The 16,753-nt window shown below is 41.4% G+C and overlaps 1 protein-coding gene across 1 annotated transcript in view; it reads right to left on the bottom strand.

Moving 5' to 3' along the window:
* LOC125457713 (rho guanine nucleotide exchange factor 4-like) overlaps nt 1-16,347 on the bottom strand; it is a 63,708-nt gene extending 47,361 nt beyond the window's left edge. The window contains exons 1-3 of the mRNA XM_048542285.2: nt 16,264-16,347; nt 12,172-12,270; nt 9,365-9,457 (exon numbers count right to left, since the gene is read on the bottom strand). Coding sequence (XP_048398242.2) covers nt 9,365-9,457; nt 12,172-12,270; nt 16,264-16,347 — 276 coding nt within the window. The remainder of the gene's footprint in view (nt 1-9,364; nt 9,458-12,171; nt 12,271-16,263) is intronic.
* Between the last annotated feature and the right edge of the window lie 406 nt (nt 16,348-16,753).

Genomic DNA, 16,753 nt, shown 5'->3' with positions numbered 1-16,753 from the left:
CCCTTCATCAGAGAGGGGGATGGGGGGAGGGAACTGGAATAAATAGGGAGAGAGGGGGAGGCGGACCGAAGATGGAGAGTAAAGAAGATAGGTGGAGAGAGTGTAGGTGGGGAGGTAGGGAGGGGATAGGTCAGTCCAGGGAAGACGGACAGGTCAAGGAGGTGGGATGAGGTTAGTAGGTAGCGGGGGGTGCGGCTTGGGGTGGGAGGAAGGGATGGGTGAGAGGAAGAACCGGTTAGGGAGGCAGAGACAGGTTGGACTGGTTTTGGGATGCAGTGGGTGGGGGGGAAGAGCTGGGCTGGTTGTGTGGTGCAGTGGGGGGAGGGGATGAACTGGGCTGGTTTAGGGATGCAGTGGGGGAAGGGGAGATTTTGAAACTGGTGAAGTCCACATTGATACCATATGGCTGCAGGGTTCCCAGGCGGAATATGAGTTGCTGTTCCTGCAACCTTCGGGTGGCATCATTGTGGCAGTGCAGGAGGCCCATGATGGACATGTCATCAAGAGAATGGGAGGGGGAGTGGAAATGGTTTGCGACTGGGAGGTGCAGTTGTTTTTTGCGAACTGAGCGGAGGTGTTCTGCAAAGCGGTCCCCAAGCCTCCGCTTGGTTTCCCCAATGTAGAGGAAGCCGCACCGGGTACAGTGGATGCCGTATACCACATTGGTAGATGTGCAGGTGAACCTCTGCTTGATGTGGAATGTCATCTTGGGGCCTGGGATGGGGGTGAGGGAGGAGGTGTGGGGACAAGTGTAGCATTTCCTGCGGTTGCAGGGGAAGGTGCCGGGTGTGGTGGGGTTGGAGGGCAGTGTGGAGCGAACAAGGGAGTCACGGAGAGAGTGGTCTCTCCGGAAAGCAGACAGGGGAGGGGATGGAAAAATGTCTTGGGTGGTGGGGTCGGATTGTAAATGGCGGAAGTGTCGGAGGATAATGCGTTGTATCCGGAGGTTGGTAGGGTGGTGTGTGAGAACGAGGGGGATCCTCTTGGGGCGGTTGTGGCGGGGGCGGGGTGTGAGGGATGTGTCGTGGGAAATGCGGGAGACGCGGTCAAGGGCGTTCTCGATCACCGTGGGGGGAAAGTTGCGGTCCTTGAAGAACTTGGACATCTGGGATGTGCGGGAGTGGAATGTCTTGTCGTGGGAGCAGATGCGGCGGAGGCGGAGGAATTGGGAATAGGGGATGGAATTTTTGCAGGAGGGTGGGTGGGAGGAGGTGTATTCTAGGTAGCTATGGGAGTCGGTGGGCTTGAAGTGGACATCAGTTACAAGCTGGTTGCCTGAGATGGAGACTGAGAGGTCCAGGAAGGTGAGGGATGTGCTGGAGATGGCCCAGGTGAACTGAAGGTTGGGGTGGAAGGTGTTGGTGAAGTGGATGAACTGTTCGAGCTCCTCTGGGGAGCAAGAGGCGGCGCCGATACAGTCATCAATGTACCGGAGGAAGAGGTGGGGTTTGGGGCCTGTGTAGGTGCGGAAGAGGGACTGTTCCACGTAACCTACAAAGAGGCAGGCATAGCTGGGGCCCATGTGGGTGCCTTCATCAGTTTCTTGCCTGTGATCATAACTTTGCTAAGTTCCTCTCTCTGTTCTCCCTACAATTTTACACACATTACTTGGACATTTTCTTGTGCCTCCTGCAGTGAAGACAAAAGCAAAACATTTTCTTGTTTTGTTTGCCATTTCCTTGTTATCTATTATAAACATTCCATTCTCACTCTCTCAAGAACCCACACTCACTTTACTTACTGATTTTATTTTAGAACCTGTAGAAATTATTGCTATCCATTTGGAAATTCTAGACTGCTCTTATGTTGTGCCTGATTGTCTGGCCTCAAAAACAAAGTTGCTGGAAAAGCTCAGCAGGCCTGGCAGCATCTGTGGAGGAGAAAACAGTTTCGGGCCCGGTGACCCTTCCTCAGAACTTCTGAGAATGGGCCACCAGACCCGAAACGTTAACTCTGTTTTCCCTTCCACAGATGCTGCTGGACCTGCTGAGCTTTTCCAGCAACTTTGTTTTTGTTCCTGATTTACAGCATTCACAGTTCTTTTGGTTTTGATTGTCTGGCCTGTTGCTCATCTTTCTTTTTTAAGATTAGATTCCCTACAGTGTGGAAACAGGCCCTTTGGCCCAACAAGTCCACACTACCCCTTGAAGCATCCCACCCAGATCCATCCTCCTAAAACCCACACAGCCCTAAACACTATGGGCAATTTAGCCTGGTTAATCCACCTAGCCCGCACATCTTTGAACTGTGGGAGGAAACCGGAGCACACCCACGCAGACACGGGGAGAATGTGCAAACTCTGCACAGACAGTTGCTTGAGGCTGTAATCAAACCCGGGTCCCTGGTACTGTGAGGTTGCAGTGCTAACCACTGGCTTACCATGCTGCCCATGCTCATTAATATGTTTTTTCCTTAAGTATGATCCTTTCCCAAACTACTTCTAATAACCACAGATAGTGGGTTCCTCCCTTTTGCATTTTTCTTTATAGCAGGAATATACTTATTCTGAGTATTTTGAAATATGCTCTTAAATGCTTGTTCCAAAGTCTCTAATCATCTATCCCGTAGGCTATTATGGCAGTTCATTTTACCAAGCTCAAGATGCATGCCCATACCGCTGCCCTGATTTCGGTTTGAAAAATTAATCTTTGACAAAATATTTTTCTCTCTTTCAAACTCAGTGTAAAATCCAATTACATTCTTGGAGTGCTTTTACACTAAGGTAATCAATTAATCATGTGACATTGTAGGATTAAAAGTCGAATATAACTTGCTCTCTGCAGACTTCCAAGATGTGCTGCTGGAAGAAACTGCCTTGAGAACATTCTATGAGCATTTCGTCTAGGCTGTAACTGCCAGTCTAATTATTTAAACAGATATAAGTTAAAATCACCCACGATGATTGTCATTCCTTTAACACAAGTACCCAATCGTTGTTCTTGTGTACGTTGTAGTTACTCCTAGGAGCGCTGTTGACTTCACCCAATGGTGATTTATTTCCCCTTCTCTGACTTGCCTCATCCAGACCAATTCTACACCCTAATGTCTTAAACTGAGGTCAACTCCAAATATTGTACAAATCTTGTCTTTGATTTACGGTACCACACCCTCACCTTTACCTGGCTTCTTAATGTTCGTGAATGCCATGTAACACTTAATTCTCAGGAATCCCTAATCCTGATCAAACCGCACTTGTATTCTTGCACTTCTGTAACGTGAGGTACAACACTTCCAACCACAAGGCTGCAAACAACAATCAGGAATGATTTTAATGTATAACCGTTTCTTTCTTTTTGTAGTTTAACAATGCAAATAGTCTGTTGTTATGAAGATTACTCACTCCCTACCAATCACAGATGAAATGAACAATGGAAGCCTATTTTTCTCTACATGAAGGTTCATTGAAACAAGGGAGGATGAGATTTTCTTATGTTAGTCCAAGTACATAATATATACAAAGGGCACGGTGTTTATGAGATAAGTTCAAAGTACAGAACTGTATTTTGCATGTGAAATAACTTTTTAAATAAAGTGCACAATTTTTAATCTCTAAGGCTTTTCCATGTTGTCAATAATTTTCTCTGCTGAAGTGAGGTTCCCCTCACGTCAATGCCATTTTAATTTTCATGGAATAAGTTAAATAGTATAGAATGTTGCAAGATGATGACTTGGAATGACCTGAGGTTTTCACGTAGTCAAACACCTTCATTTGATATTTTCATACTGTCTGCAATAGTACACATACACCTGGATTCTTTTTCTGTTTATTCTTTGCATTCATCTGATCTGCACTCGTCATGAAATGCAGTAAGATATTCCTCTTACATTAGTGCTCTGAATAAAGGTATCTGCACTCTCTGCTGCTTCACCTTGAACTTAAATTTAGAATTGTCTTCTATTTGCGAGGACAGTGCAACGAGGCAGGATGAAAATCTACTTGAGAATGTGCAGTGGCATTATTCTGAATCCTACCTTAGTCATCCATGCTAACCCAGCCTAACATAGATCTGAGATAACAAGGTTTAAGGCTGGATGAACACAGCAGGTCAAGCAGCATCATAGGAGCAGGAAAGCTGATGTTTCGGGCCTAGACCCTTCTTCAGAACATAGAACTGTATCCCTTCGAAAATAATTTTTACCATCTCCGCAATTCCTTTCTTTTGCCCTTTTTAATTTTCCCTTGAAGTATCTATCCTGTGAAAATAGCTCTTCTCATAGTCTAAGATAAAATAAACACTCCAAAAATTTTCTTTGGCTATGTTGCCAATGAGCTCATTTATAGAGTGATAATGGGAACTGCAGATGCTGGAGAATCCAAGATAATAAAATGTGAGGTTGGATGAATACAGCAGGCCCAGCAGCATCTAAGGAGCACAAAAGCTGACGTTTCGGGCCTAGACCCTTCATCAGAGAGGGGGATGGGGTGAGGGTTCTGGAATAAACACGGAGAGAGGGGGAGACGGACCGAAGATGGAGAGAAAAGAAGGTAAGTGGAGAGGAGAGTATAGGTGGCGAGGTAGGGAGGGGATAGGTCAGTCCAGGGAAGACGGACAGGTCAAGGAGGTGGGATGAGGTTAGTAGGTAGGAGATGGAGGTGCGGCTTGGGGTGGGAGGAAGGGATAGGTGAGAGGAAGAACAGGTTAGGGAGGCAGAGACAGGTTGGACTGGTTTTAGGATGCAGTGGGTGGAGGGGAAGAGCTGGGCTGGTTTTGGGATGCGGTGGGGAAAGGGGAGAGTTTGAAGCTGGTGAAGTCCACATTTATACCATTGGGCTGCAGGGTTCCCAAGCGGAATATGTGTTGCTGTTCCTGCAACCTTCGGATGGCATCATTGTGGCACTGCAGGAGGCCCATGATGGACATCAATGTGGACTTCACCAGCTTCAAACTCTCCCCTTCCCCCACCGCATCCCAAAACCAGCCCAGTTCGCCCCATCCCCCCACTGCACCACACAATCAGCCCAGCTCTTCCCCTCCACCCACTGCATCCCAAAACCAGTCCAACCTGTCTCTGCCCCCCTAACCTGTTTGCCCTCTCACCCATCCCTTCCTCCCACCCCAAGCCGCACCTCCATCTCCTACCTACTAACCTCATCCCACCTCCTTGACCTGTCCGTCTTCCCTGGACTGACCTATCCCCTCCCTACCTCCCCACCTATACTCTCCTCTCCACCTATCTTCTTTTCTCTCCATCTTCCTCTCCCTCTGCCTCCCCCTCTCTCCCTATTTATTCCAGAACCCTCACCCCATCCCCCTCTCTGATGAAGGGTCTAGGCCCGAAACATCAGCTTTTGTGCTCCTTAGATGCTGCTGGGCCTCCTGTGTTCATCCAGCCTCACATTTTATTAGCTCATTTATAGACTTCAGCAACAAATTCACTGATCAGTTAAAAATAGCTTTTCCTGATTGAAGTCCTTCCAGGCTTCGAGTGCACACTAAACCCTATCCTTTAATTGAAGGTGTACATTGTTTCTCCACTTTTCTTCACAGATCCTCTCTCCTCTGAACAACATGACAGATATTTGCAATGTTGTCTGCTTGGATATTATATCACTGTGAAGTTAGGCTTCCAAAACTGAACGCAGTGGGTGGAAATTCCTGGAAGCGTCACTCAATTATTAAAGAATGTGTGGAAGTTTCACAATATTGCAGAGAGTAATCTTGGTTTGGCGGAAGCACTGCATATCAACTTGGCCTGTGCTTCTAAATTTACTGCTCTGCTTAGATGAATCAAAACAAATCCAGCAAATTATAAATTGCACGGTCACTCAGGGGTTTGTGATAATCTACAGCTGTTGTCTGAAGATCCTTAACAGATTCAAGATTTTTTTTTAATATATAGGTGCAAATCTCCTGGGGCATTTTATCATTAGTTGAAGGAATAGGCTATTTTGTGACGGTAAGGGGTTTTCCATAAAATAGATTGTCACATCAGGGCCACTGATTTATTGGGATTATGTCAATAAAATTTTCAAAGTTTAGAGAAGATAGTTGAAAGCAGCAAGTGATGGCAAAAGGCTTCATTGCAAAGTACTGAGGTAAATGATCTGACAGTATTAACCCCAGATGAGGTTCTCGTATTTATTATGTCTCCTGGCAGATATTACAAATCATTAAGCTCTGAGCAAGGAGGCATGAATAAATCTTCCTTTTTCTCCCACTGCCCTCAATTGGTGACAACATTGTTAATAAAATATCCCTTTCCTTCTGGATGGCTTTCTCCCAGATCAAATGAATGAAATTAAAAGGAGCCAATTTAACCAAGCTTCCTTGAGATAATTGAAGAATGAGCTTATTATTTACTAAACAAAATACCAATATAATACACATACACAGGTTAGAAATTAGAGGTGAGTTCAAAATCATTTTTTAAAAAGTTGAATGGGTCAGTTTGAGTCCTGTGAAGTGTAGATGATGGGATGTTATATCTATTACATGATCAAATGGTGGGCTGAATGGTCTTATGGTTAAGTTGGATGATATCAGTATCACTAATATTGATTGTATTTGATGTGGAATACTTGGTTGTTGAGATTAACCGAAAGGCTTTTGTCTGTTTCTTTCCAACTGTTGTTTTGCTTCCTTCTGGCTGACAACAAAGGGAGCGAGATAGACTTCCTTTCTTTTACCAGAAACGCAGGGATAATGGGATATTTTTTTCTCAGCTCTGACTGTCACAGCACACACCTTCAACAACTAATGCATGCAGGCTAAGGTTGAAATTGATCTTTTAACTCTGTTCTTGTGTTTTCTTGAATGAGTACAACACAAACATCTGTCACCCAGATTGCTTGCTTTTCTCCCATCTTATTCACAGGCGCTGGTAACTCACAGAAAATTGTGGTTCAGTTTTCAGCCCCTTTCTCCCTTTGAAGTCCTTTTGTTTTTTGAAACTTCCTTGACATCCATTAGGTGTGATATTCCAAGGTCTCCTTCAAAGCGTGGATAATCTATACAAGTCTTCAGTCAGTCACTGAATTATTTTACTCAGAATTTACATTTCAGTCATTTTTGGCTCTCTGATATCCTTTTAAAAGGCACCTATTATGATGAAAATTTCAATATGGGATATGATCTATGGCCATATCAGGAGTAAATTTACTGTTTTGTAAATAACTAAGGCAGCTTTGTAAATGTTAAACTGGATTTTCTGCTGGGTTGCATTGTTTTAGTCAGTACAATTTGCCTGGAATTGGCCAAATGTAGGCAAAGAACACAGGTGTAAGGCATATTCAATGCAACTTGAATTTCTGAGGTCTTTCTCATTAGTTTAAACCTGCTTTAACCAGTTTCACCCACCAAATGGGACACATCTCAGTTTAAACCATTTAAAATTGCTCATCATTATAATGCAGAAAATGCTTACCTTTTGGAGATAAACCCATTTTCAGAAAGATTAGTTAAACAGTACTAAGTCATGACTCCTAATAACAAGGAAGTCTGAAAAGTAACATTTAAAAAGAAGCTAGTTGTATTCTATATTATTGCTGCATTGCACTGGGCTTACAGCAAATTTTGCTTTTGCCATTTCATAAATGTGTTTCAGGAAATTTGAGAGAGTGAAGTTACTTATTTAACTCACACAATTTTGTGCATAATTTGTTCTTGGACTGCCTGTTGAATCCAAAAGCACAAATTCTATTGAACATTTGATAGCTGATTTCAGCGTATGTCTGTCAGAGATAACAAGAACTGCAGATGCTGGAGTCAGATTCTAACACAGTATGGAACTGGAAGAACACAGCAGGTCAGGCAGTGTCAGAGGGGTTTAGGAAGGTCGATATTTCAGGCCAGGACCCTTCTTCAGAGCTGAGAGTTGTGAATTTTTGAGTTCTTTACCCCAGGGGGATGTGGAAGCTCGATCTTTCAGCATGTCGAATGTCGAGATTGATAGGTTTCTGATTAATAGTGGTGTAAATAATTATGGGACTAGTATGGGTAAAAAGCATTGAAGTGTAGGCATTGAGGTAGACAGGATAGTGAAAAAGGCATTTCGTATGCTTGCCTTTATTGGTCAGTGTATTGCGTATGGGAATTGTGCTGTCATGTTATGGCTGTATAGGACATTGGTTAAGCCACTTTTGGAATAATGCATTCAATTTTGGTCTCCCTGTTATTGGAAGGATGTGGTGAAATTTGAAATGGTACAAGAAGGATTTACAAGGCTGTCGCCAGGGTTGGAGCATTTGAGCTAAAGGGAGAGGCTAAATACGCTGGGGCTATTTTCCCCAGAGAGTCGGAAGCTGAGGTGTGACGTTATAGAAGTTTGTAAAATCATGAAGGGCATGGATATGGTGAGTAGTCAAGGTCTTTTCCCGGGGTGGGGGAATCCAAAACCAAAGGCCATAGATTTAAGGTGAGAGGGGAAAGATTTAAAACGGACATAAGGGGCAATGTTTTTACAGAGAGAGTGGTGCGTATATGGAAAGAGCTGCCAAAGGAAGTGTTGGAAGCTGGTACCATTTTAACATTTAAAAGGCATCTGGATGGGTATATGAATAGGAAGGATTTACAGGGATATGGGTCAAATGCTGCCAAATGGGAGTAGATTAATTTAGGATCTCTCGTTAGCATGGACAAGTTGGACCAAAGAGCCCGTTTCAATGCAGTACAGCTCTATGACTCCATATTTGAACACAGGATTGTTCTAAATGGCAGAGCAGATTTAATTGGGTGAATGGCTTACTGCTGTTCCTGTGTTCATCAACTAATGATGAAAAGCAAAAAAGAGACTACTATTTTCTGTAACAGTTAGAGTAGATGAGCTGTTTGAATGTTAATGCTGGAATTCTGGGAAACAGTGCACAACACATGGCATGATTACCTCATCTACACCTAGTTACTAAAGAAACAATTGCAGACACTAACTCTGAGTCCAAATGGCTAGAGTGGTTTATGTCTTAATTTTAATCAAGCTATTAACAAAAACACAAAAGACAATTCAAAGAATAATCATAATCACATAATTGAAATCATGAGAAACAGAGAATATTAGTTTTTAAGTTCTTCTTACAGCTTATTTGTTTCTCAGTTGAGAATCATTTTTGATTGGATAACTTCTGCCAGATTCATAACTTAGCAGCAAAAAACCGTGCCATTAAAAAATTCTTATCTATATGCTCAGCATCTAGCGTATAATATTTGAACATGCTTTTTAATTAAAAACATATGAAGCAGCTCATATTACGGTAAAACTACATTTGATGACCCAAATTTTAAAAGAGTTGTTCCAAACTTGATAATAAGAAAATAATTTGAGTCACAGAGCTGGACGTGAGTGTTGAGTATTTTGCCTTGTCACCTGCACCTTACTATCAACTAATGTTTCATTCATCTCTGTTGCTGATGAAAATTATTGCTCTTACCTTGCCTGTGGGTGGTTCAGGTTTCGTTAATGAGATATGTCTAGTCTTTGCTTTTTTCTTAACATTTTCATGTTGCTTGCGCTCATATTCCAGCTTTGGGAACAGAAATAATGGATATTTTATTAACTGATCTAAGAATAATTTCCTCAATAAATTAAGCCATGCAAAGTCAGAGAAAACACTTTCAATTCTTATATTTTTATTATTTCTGCATGAAATATGAGTACTGCATGAGCATTTGCTGCCTATCCCTTCAGAAGGCAGTGGTGAGCCACCTTTTTGAACCAAGGCAGCCCATCAAGTAAAGTCAATCCTGTCACTTCTTTCAATGGTTTGATCAGCGGTCAAAGATCTATCAGCTTCAGGGTAGAGAATAGCGGAGGCTTGTGTACAATTTATCTCCAAGAAAGAGAAAAACTGGGAATCTCCAGAAAGTAGTTACAAATCTATCATATATAAGCAGATTTGCATTAGGTAAAACTTTATCGAAGAGCAGGACTAGTCTCATTTCAGGCACACCATTTGAACAACAATCTGCATTGACCTTCACAAATATATGTTGGTCAGGTTTGCTAGTGACTGGAGGTCACAAAGCAAGATATGGGACGAAAGATATCAGAAGGAAGCAACAGGAAGGAGGCTTCCAACAATGGAGAGAAAGGAGAAAATGTTGTTTTGTTAAAACTACAATGTTTTGTTCTTCAAGTTTCATTCTCAGGTATAATGTTGATATTTATTCAAGAGAATTCACTTTGTTGTCCTCAGTTTCATTATTAAACTCATGTGTGTCGCTACATTTCTGATCAAATGCTCTTGAGATGATCCAAACATAAGTTTTAACTAAGATAACAAAGTGTGGAGCTGGATGAACACAGCAGGCCAAGCAGCATTTCAGGAGCACAAAAACTGATGTTTCGGGCCTAGACCCTTCATCAGAGAGTTTTAACTGTTTGTTTTCTCAAATAGGTAACTATTATTGATTCCAATGTGATAATGATGTATTTCTGCGACTCTATTATGAATAAAGATTTAAAGAATAAAGATTTCTGTTCTGTTGAAGGAGGCATTCAAAGGTCCACAAGTCAGGTTAATATCTGGTATGTAGCAACCCTCTACACAATCTGTATGTTCTGAAGACAATTCATTTCCTCCCAATCCCAAATTGATAGATCAATGATAGACTATTTCCCTAAATGTGAAATCTCAGTAAAAAACAGAGGGTTACATTTTTCCAAATACATAGCACGTACAAAGAACCAGATGAGTAGGAGCGGAAAACGCAGGAGTGTATTTTGCTTTTGAAATAACTTTACCAGTAATGCGCACAACTTTTAAGCTCTAAATCATTTCCACATGGTTGGTAACTTTATCTGTTGATGTTTGGTTCTCCTCTTCACGATGGCATTTTTATTTTCATGACTGATGTCATTGGGAGTACAGGTAAAATAAAGTAGGCCTTTTCAGAATATCATGAATGTAACTCAGAATGATCTGATGTTATCATATAATGGCCTACGCCCCTTCCCATATTTTTCAACTAACTAGTGAAAAAAACGAAGTAGGTACTACATTTTTCTATAGTTGTTGTGCTGACTTTCTGTTGATGCTAGAAGTCTGAAAATTGAGCAGACTACAGTGTGTTCAGATTGCAGAATCTGCCTTTAGCTACCAGAGAAAAATAGGTCTGGGCCCAGATGGTTTGGGAAATTTATTGTTTCAAATCAAAGTTTTAATCAAGTTAGTAAAAATGTGTAAAAGATAATTTTATGAAGGTTAAATCTTGTTTGATTAATTTCCTCGAGTTCTTCAAAGTTCAAACAGAAAATGGTTGCAGAAATATTATACCCTAGCAGATTTGCACTAGATAATATTGAATATTTTCTAACAAGCTTGTTCAGGGATATTATGATACATCTCTGGAGCAGGGAGGACTATGAATTACACTGTGACACATGCACCCCCAATTAAAACTAGAAAGAGCCAGGCTAGTCTCATTTCAGACACACCAATTGAACAACAGTATACAGTGACTTTTCCAAATATACGTTGGTCAGGTCTACAAGCGACTGGAGGGCCACAAAGCAAGATATGGGATGAAAGGTGTCAGATAGGTGCAACAAGGAGGAGGTTTTAAACAATGGAGGCAAAATGATTGGTTTATTCAATCTACAAATTTCAACTCCACAATTTTCATTCTCGAGTATGCTGTTCGTGTTCATTCAGGTCAATTTACCTTGTTATCCCCAGTTTCATTATTAGCCTCGTGTGATTGCTGCACTGCTGAACAAATGTTCTTGAGCTGATCCATTATCTCAAATAGGCAACACTCATTGACTCCTATGTGATGATGATGTAATTTTGGGACAGCGTTATAAATAAAGCTCTAAAGACTCTTTCTGTTCCTTTGAAGGACACATTCAGAGCCCTATGAGTCAGACTAATATCTTGTTTGTAGCAACCATTGCACAAAACTAGACACAAGATTCACTACAGCTTGTTAGACATTGAAATTAGCTCCTCACTGTCCCTGTTCTGCTCAATGGAGCTGTTAAGCATCAACTGATCTTATCGAAGTTCAATGTGGATGCCAAGTTTTAAACTGAGTGACGCATTGTCTCACAGTGCAAGGTCAGCTGACATGGGCGATCACATAAACACTAACGCTGACCCAAATAAAAACTGAAAGAACTGCAGATGTTGTAAATCAGGGATGAAAACAAAGATGATGGAAAAGCCCAACAGGTGTGAAGGGAAAAACAGAGTTGATGTTTTGGGTCTGGTGACACTTCCTCAGAACTAACACTGACCTGTTCAACCAAACGAGCTGCATCTTCAGATTTGGGTTTTTCTGTTGAACTATGCTTTACTTTTCTATTAGATTTACGTTGACGGTCTGCATGATCTACCTTTCAAAAAAGAGAAACAAAGGTTATTTTGGTAACTGAGACGACCATGATTCCATCATTTAATGTTGCCTTTAGTGAAAAGTCAAATAATGCACTTTTAACCTTGCAAAACAGCATTTTTTCAACAATCATTTGAATCTTCCCGTGCTAAAGTGGAAACGTCAATCAGTAAATCACCTCCAGTCAAAAGCAGTGCAAAACTGACTATCATGAGATGTAAATAAGAAGTGATAGGGAACAGTCCAACAAGGCTAGCCCGAGAGAGCGAGAGCTTCACCAAGGAGAGAGGAGAAAAATTGGATTTTCAAAGAAAGGAGAATGTAAGATTTCTCAATAAAAACGATGACAAACTGTGTCTCCAAATGCAGAGGAAATCTCTTCAAGCAGAATAAAATATCTCATACAAATGTGAGTCCCAGAACCCCAGGAATTCTGCCAAGAAGCACCTGAATTACCTGAATTACGATGGACCAGAAGCTCTATGTTGAAAGAAATCTCTCAGAGAGCTGAAAACTGCTTGGAAGGACTTCCATTCATTATTACACGAGTTCTGCAGTCCATAGAACATGATTATGTCAAATCTTTAATCGAATGCTATGGAGGAAAACTAACAGGAAATTTTAGCAAGCAAACCAATTATGTGGTAACGGGTCAAGAAGGTGAATGAGCAAAACTCGACAAAGCTGAGTGCCTTTGAACAAAGCAAATTGATGAAGATGGACCGCTGGATCTAACTTGTAGAATGCTGGGTAAGAGATTCAGATGTGAGGTTGCAGCTGAAAATAAGGTTAAACAATCAAATATGAATGTAGGAGAGGTTGGCAGAGTCTTGGAAAGAGATGAGCACAGCAAGAAGATCTCATTTACATTGATGAAGCAATCTGAAGATAAAGGGAGCAGTTCATCACATCCCAAAAATGGTGTATCTTCAACATTTCAGCAAGCAGCAGCCTGCAGTGAAGTATTAACCTCTGTTGCAACTTCAGTGAAGGAGGAGCAGAGTTTGCTATGGGTGGACAAATACAAACCTGCAGTACTGAAGAGTATTCAACTGGACTTGTTATATAAATACAAGAGCAGGCTAGAGGGTAGGAATACTGCAGTAGGTATCTAATCTCCTGACTTCCCAAAGCCTGCACATGATCAACAAGATACAAGTCAGGAGTGTGATGGAATAGTCCCTGCTTGCCTGGATAGCTGCTCTAACAACAGTCAAGAAGCTTGACACCATCCAGGACAAAGCAGCCTGCTTGATCGGCTGCACATCCACAAACATCCATTCCCTCCACAACTGTTGGTCAGTAATAGCAGTGTATACTACCCTCAAAATGCACTGTAGAAATTCACCAAATATCCTGAGACAGCACCTTCCAAAATCACTAGCAGTTTCATCTAGAAAGTCAAGGGCAACAGAGACCTGGGCACACCGCCACCTGCATGTTCCCCTCCAAACTAGTCACTATCCTGACTGGGAAACATATCTCCATTCCTTTACTGTCACTGGGTCAAAATGTTGGAATTCCCTCTCTGAAGGCATGCAGGGCTACCTACAGCACATGAACTTCAACAGTTCTAGAAGGCAGCTCACCACCAACTTCTCAAGGGAAACTAGGTTCAGGAAATAAAACTGTGATCAGAGATAATGGGAACTGCAGATGCTGGAGAATCCAAGATAACAAAGTGTGGAGCTGGATGAACACAGCAGGCCAAGCAGCATCTCAGGAGCATAAAAGCTCGGGAAATAAAACGCTGGTTTAGCAAGCAATGTCCCATATCCCATGAGTAAATCAATTTTGAAGAAGTTATCACAATTTCTTTTGGTTAATAGTAAGTTCTTTAATATTACAACATTTTACAATTTGCTTTTATGAGATCAGAGCATCCCACCACATTGTCAAAAGTGATTCAAAAGCTACAGATCGAAATGATGGGTTCACTGGTTCATTGGAATTCTTTTGATTTTTTTTCTGAGAGATATGCTGACAACTTGTGACAGCACTCTCTCTTTCCATAATTTCAATAAATGCTGTCTTGCTTAGTCACTTTCCGGCTTTGAAGAAATGCAAACGTTAATTTCACATAGGAGGTAGAATTTCACGTCATGCTTGAAATCTCAAAAACAAACCTTGTTAGTGCCTTAATTGAGGGATCCAGGATCAGAAGCTGGGATGGTACCTACTGAGACCCACACCTTGCCTGTGCCGCTAAACCTCCTCAATACCTTAACTGTAAATCCCTGCTTTCCATCATCACTCATCTCTCCTTGGATTTCTCAGTTATCTAGGGTTCTTGTTGGATGCAGGACCTTCAACAACCAGCATCTTACCAGTGGCACTGCTGATCAATAAAGAGTTGCTGGCCTCAGGTTTTCTGAAAGTTCTCATGGGTTGTTTTGGTATGGAGGTTGGCAGGCCTCTCCCCTGGGGATCTTTAATGCTGTGGAAGGACCACCGTCTATTTAGGTGCCTTGACTTGGCAGAACATCTACAAAGGAAGCATTATAGGGCTCACAGCAACTCTACAGTGGGAAGGCAATATGTCCATATTAAGTACAGTTCAGTGTCAGTGATTATGCAAGAAGTGAGTTGTGAAGGTGAGTCTGACAACTAGGTAAATGTGTGATGATAAGGATGTAAGCATGAGATGCGATTAATAAAGATTGTTGGTAGGTAAGTGACAGCTGTTCATAGAACTAGCCACCCCCATAGCCTCCACACTTGACAGTGTGAAAAATTACCCTCACATATCCAAACCAAAAAAATCAGCACAAATCCAATTTTGATACTTATTATGCCCTTAAGTTTGCTCTCAATCATCAGCAGAGTTTTGGACACTGAGTCATCAATCTTTGAGAACAGAAATGAGAGAATTTATTTTCTCTCAGGACTTTTTGCAACTTTGGAACTTGCTGCATCAGAAGATGGTGGAGTTGGGATGATTGAATATTTTTAATGTGAAGGAAGGGAGAATATTGTTAAACAGGGAATAAAAGATGATCAAAGGGGGAGGAAATATGAAATTCAAATCACAGACAAATTAGTCACGGTCTTACAGAATGGCAGAGTAGGCTTGAAGGATAACAGTCAGCAGATTTTCTCCTTCCCCGGCTTAGCATCGTTCATACCTTTGTCTAGCTATCATCGTCTCTCTTTGGGATTCATCTCTATCTACCCATTCATTCCTTCACCACCATGCACACCTCCTGACAGCATATATGCCACCTTTTCCTAGCTGCTATCAAATCTCTGACGAAGGGCCTAGGCCCGAAACGTCAGCTTTTATGCTCCTAAGATGCTGCTTGGCCTGCTGTGTTCATCCAGCTCCACACTTTTTGAACCCAAAACATTAACTTGCTTCTGATTGTAACACCTTATCTTGGGGAAGGTCACCAGGCAATGGTGGTAGTTGTTCTGGTTATCTAGGATATTTGCTACTAATTCAATGAGTTTGACTACATCAGGCTGTTACTTGGCTCTTTGAAATCTGGCAGAAGTCCCCCAATGTGAGTGAAAAAGACATTTCCATTTACCGTGCATAGGTCAGTGCCAATGGTCTGCCCAGTTTTATTTAACTTGCAGAATAGGATATGGCATATGAATAAACATTCACTGACATTGACAATTTATGTGAGGTCCACAAATGTTATATAATGCTGCATCTAGGTTGCTGGGGTAGACTCCTGGCATTGCCCATCATAGCTATCTGGTCTGAATCTGCAAATTAACAGACAGCTAGATGTGGGCCTGCTGACTGCATCGGAAGAAATGGCTGTGGATTATTTACACAATGAGGTCCCTCTATCAATTTTTAACCATTTACTGTCCAGAATACTTTGAAACTCTTTTTATAAGATTAAGATCTCATATTAGTCCTTAGTTCTATCATAAATACAAAAATGTTGTGTTTTGTGAATTGCCGTCTAGACTATACATATAACATATATCCTTCAGGTTTTTACTACTGTCTCTTTCATTCATCAAAACTGCTTTTTACCTTTTGTTCAGATACTCCAGGTTTCTGTACATCTCTGGCTCCAGTTCCCTTTCCAATTAGTTCATACACATGGTCCTTATACATCAGTTGATATGGGTCTTGTGCAGTTAACGGCTTCGAGAGAAGGAACATATGCTATTTTAGAATCCAAAACAAAAAATAATTCTACCATCCTCAGATACCACAAAAAATATTCTTCTGTTGCTTCGTAAGATATCTTTGACTGTCAGTAGCACATTATAATATTAATAACTAATGCAAATAAAGAAACTGATTCTGGGGAAAGAACCAATAATTATATATTCAAGACAGTGATTGATATTTGTTTGATTACAATCTTCAAATAAATATGCTTTCAGTTAGAAAAACAGTCACTTTGATATCTTAGTGAAACTAAATTGGTTGTTTTGAACTTAAAGTAAGCCCAGATTGGAAATCTGGTGGATGAGCAATTGAATTCTACAACAGTATCTCATAGGGGAAACCTCAT

This window comes from Stegostoma tigrinum, chromosome 14, assembly GCF_030684315.1.
Source record: "Stegostoma tigrinum isolate sSteTig4 chromosome 14, sSteTig4.hap1, whole genome shotgun sequence".
NCBI classification, from domain to species: Eukaryota; Metazoa; Chordata; class Chondrichthyes; order Orectolobiformes; family Stegostomatidae; genus Stegostoma; species Stegostoma tigrinum.
Note: the sequence above shows the minus strand (reverse complement) of the source record. Positions and strands in the feature narration are given on the sequence as shown.